This window comes from Cupressus sempervirens, chromosome 11, assembly GCF_028749045.1.
Source record: "Cupressus sempervirens isolate cs-2001-9-10 chromosome 11, ASM2874904v1, whole genome shotgun sequence".
NCBI classification, from domain to species: Eukaryota; Viridiplantae; Streptophyta; class Pinopsida; order Cupressales; family Cupressaceae; genus Cupressus; species Cupressus sempervirens.
Genome location: NC_143128.1, coordinates 346,040,536 through 346,043,681, shown reverse-complemented (window position 1 = coordinate 346,043,681; position 3,146 = coordinate 346,040,536). Strand labels below are relative to the sequence as shown.

Here is a 3,146-nt window from a genome sequence, read left to right as displayed (position 1 = left end):
CTTGCTAATAAGCTCTGAGACTTACGATGATGTTTCATTCATTATGATTAATCTAGTGAGCACATTTCCTATGATAAATCCCATATCAAATGCTCTGGTAGTTTTGAAGTCACCAGATCCATTGCATTTCTTGTTTAACAGGCTAGTTGTGCGTTACCTCATAATGTTAATTACTAATTAGAGATTAGAGGCTCCATTGTAGATTTCTCTTCCCAACCAGAATATGAATCGAAAGATCATATGAGGGAATGCCATTGATGTGTGCTAGTAGCTTTGATCAGAGAAACAGTTATACCTTGTTTATGTTCCAACCACAACCATCGCTAAGAGCATCCAGTGTTGCAAATTCTCTTCTATATTACTCACGCAAAGAACAAACAAACAAAGGATTGTTTCAAGCCGTTGTCCATCATGAAGACCAGTGGAGCTCTGCTTGATAATTCAATCTTTATAGATTGTTATACAAATATCGCAAACTAACAATGGACTTCTACACTAAAAGCACAAACCTTACAGCCAGATGGTGTAAGTGCAAGTGTATTAAAACTCATAAAACAGCTTGCCAAAGTTCTCCATGTGATCACTCTGTAATCCGAGGCAAACGAAGAGTTCCCCATCATTTGCAGGCGCAGGCAAAATGTAGCAGTGCCCCTCGTGAGGAATTCTGGCAGGTCCCATTGCACACGGCCTTCCCCAACCAAAATCAGCATCATATAAGGGCAAACGGGTCCAGCTATTAATTGTCATATTAGGGCACCTAAACACCTCCCCACTTCTCACAAAAGCATTTAGATCTGGCTGTAACTCTAGGAAATCCAGCTGAGACCGTAGATATTCATCATCCATCCTGGCTACTGACTCATGGATTTTTTCAGCACTGAACCACAGAGGATTAGATACAATTTCTCCTGCAATGTCAATTTGGGCGGCCATAAAAATGACATTGCCAAAATACCCACAAGGCAAGTGTGGGCTACTGAGACGGTCTCTCCCATCTATAGGAATGTAGAGTTTGCATCTCTGGTTTTCTCCTAAACCTCTGGCTGTGGTACAGCATTTCCAAATATGGGCGGCTAGGGTTACGTAGGTGGAATAAGTCTTGTGAAGAGGGTTGTCCCTTACCTTGGCTTTTAGGGCACTAATTTGCTCTTTGTTAAGACCAAACCTTCCAAATGAGACCTTTTTGGCCTCTTTTTGTAGAACAAGACTTTTCTCATCAACTCCTTCTTGGGGGAGAAGTGGGGGAGGTGGTGCAAATTCTTGGTGAGAAAAGTTTGCTCGGGGAGGATTTCGAGCTCGAAGTGGGTTGCGGTCTAATTGAGGAAGTAAATGTAGCTGCAATCCTCGAGCTACATCGCACCAACTGTTCACAAAATGTAGAGAAGATATACCGTCCGATAAGATATGTTGTATCCCCGTTCCTAAAGCCACCCCTCCACATTTGAACTTGGTTACCTGTAATATGAAATCAAATTGGTACTTAGATCATTTCAATGAAATCGATTGAACTTGGGTCTAGAGCTATTAACAATTCAGTTCAACCCTTGAAACTTTTGTGATTTATAAAAATGAACAGCAAAATAAATAAAACAGAGCTTTATAGTTTAAACACAAACAACTTGGACGGATTTGAATCTAAAATTGATTACAATTTATTATTATCTAACCAAGAGTGGAATTGGATACATCATATTCCTACCAGCGCACAAGCACATTTAGATCTTCAATGTGCACAACCAATTTAGATACAAAGCTGAATCTAAAACCAACAATAATTTATTTACATTTAACAAGAAGCGTACATATCTAAAACTCACACTGAAGTGCTTATATTCATGATAGCACAGATGTCCGTGTAGATCTTCAATGTGCACGACCAATTCAGATTTGAATCTGAATCTCAAATAATGAAAAGTACACATATACACTGAAGTGCTTATATTCATTATAGCACAAATGTATGTATGGATCTTCAATGTACATGACCAAATTATGTACATATCTGACTTTAGAAACAATTCATTGACATTCAATTTAAACTAAAAACATCTAAAACTAACATTAGAATGCTTCAAACTCATGACTATAACACAGAAGCCAATGAATGCTCCGTAAAAAGATCTAAGAAGTTGGAAACGCAGCAGAAACCATTAGAAGTAAATCTACCTGAATCAGGAGCAAAGGAAACGTAGTGATGCCATTCTCGTAAGTTGCAGATGGAACGAGATGAACGAGTTGTGAAGGATTTGTGAAATCCCCAAAATCATCAATGACAGAGTCGGTGACGGCTTCCACAAACAGAGCACCCTCACCGTTACAGTCGACACAAATTCTACCGGAGCCGTCAACGGTCAGTCTACCCGCTAGCGGATAAAATTCCACCAACACCTCAGAAAGTGCTTCTTTCAGCATCTCACCCAAATGAGAATCTGCACTGGGAGGCATTCTGTAAATATAAGCAATTGCAGAATGTCTTCTGCTTATAACCAAATCAACATTTGACACCCACAGATGATGATGAGGAGTGGAGTTTACGGGCTTAACAAGCACCGAATCAGTGACGGTTACATCCATTTTTTGAGAAATATACGAATGAATGAAAGAAAGATTGATCTTTAGCAAGTTAAGAGGTCAGCGCAGCCTATTCACGACCAAAGCTTTGTGAAAATCAAAATTCTGCAATGAATCCTGATAAAGCTTGCACTGCACGAAGTGTTATTCTTTATTGGATGAATGATGGCAAAATCCGTGTGTTCACTGTTTTATGAAAAAGAAAAACTCCCGCGCTGCAGGCACATGATCATTTAAGAAGGGTGTCCCCACGACGCAGTCCTGGCATTTTATGGAGGCATATGCAGAGCCAGTGCCAGAACTATTAAATGGTGCATTGCCTCTCGTTTAGAAAAGGAAAAAATGAAAGGTCTTTTTCATAGTTATAGTTCACCAAGCAGTCATGTGTATGTTTCTGGATCTCTTTAATATGAGACTGTCCCTTACTTCTTGTCTTCTACGTACTCTACTCTTCTGCCGGACTTTGATCTATTGACCTTCCTCTTTAAGACTATCAAGTTTCTACCATTAGGTCAATCCATCCATGTACGCATTGTCATCATGTCCACCCTGTAATTACCTTTACCTTTCACTTC

General features: G+C 39.6%; 1 protein-coding gene across 1 annotated transcript; it reads right to left on the bottom strand.

The window, feature by feature from the left end:
• Positions 1-540: 540 nt before the first annotated feature.
• LOC149529496 (shikimate O-hydroxycinnamoyltransferase-like) lies at positions 541-2,574 on the bottom strand. The gene is made up of 2 exons (XM_089810230.1): positions 2,167-2,574; positions 541-1,455 (listed from the first exon to the last, which is right to left on the bottom strand). The coding sequence occupies exons 1-2, from the start codon at positions 2,572-2,574 to the stop codon at positions 541-543; spliced, it is 1,323 nt and encodes a 440-aa protein (XP_089666356.1).
• Positions 2,575-3,146: the final 572 nt, after the last annotated feature.

Bases quoted from the DNA above. Each gene is read 5' to 3' on its own strand.
- LOC149529496 (XM_089810230.1), bottom strand. From the start codon at position 2,574: ATGGATGTAACCGTCACTGATTCGGTGCTTGTTAAGCCCGTAAACTCC. The intron at 1,456-2,166 runs GTAGATTTACTT...TTCATATTACAG, and splicing joins TTCCTTTGCTCCTGATTCAG to GTAACCAAGTTCAAATGTGG.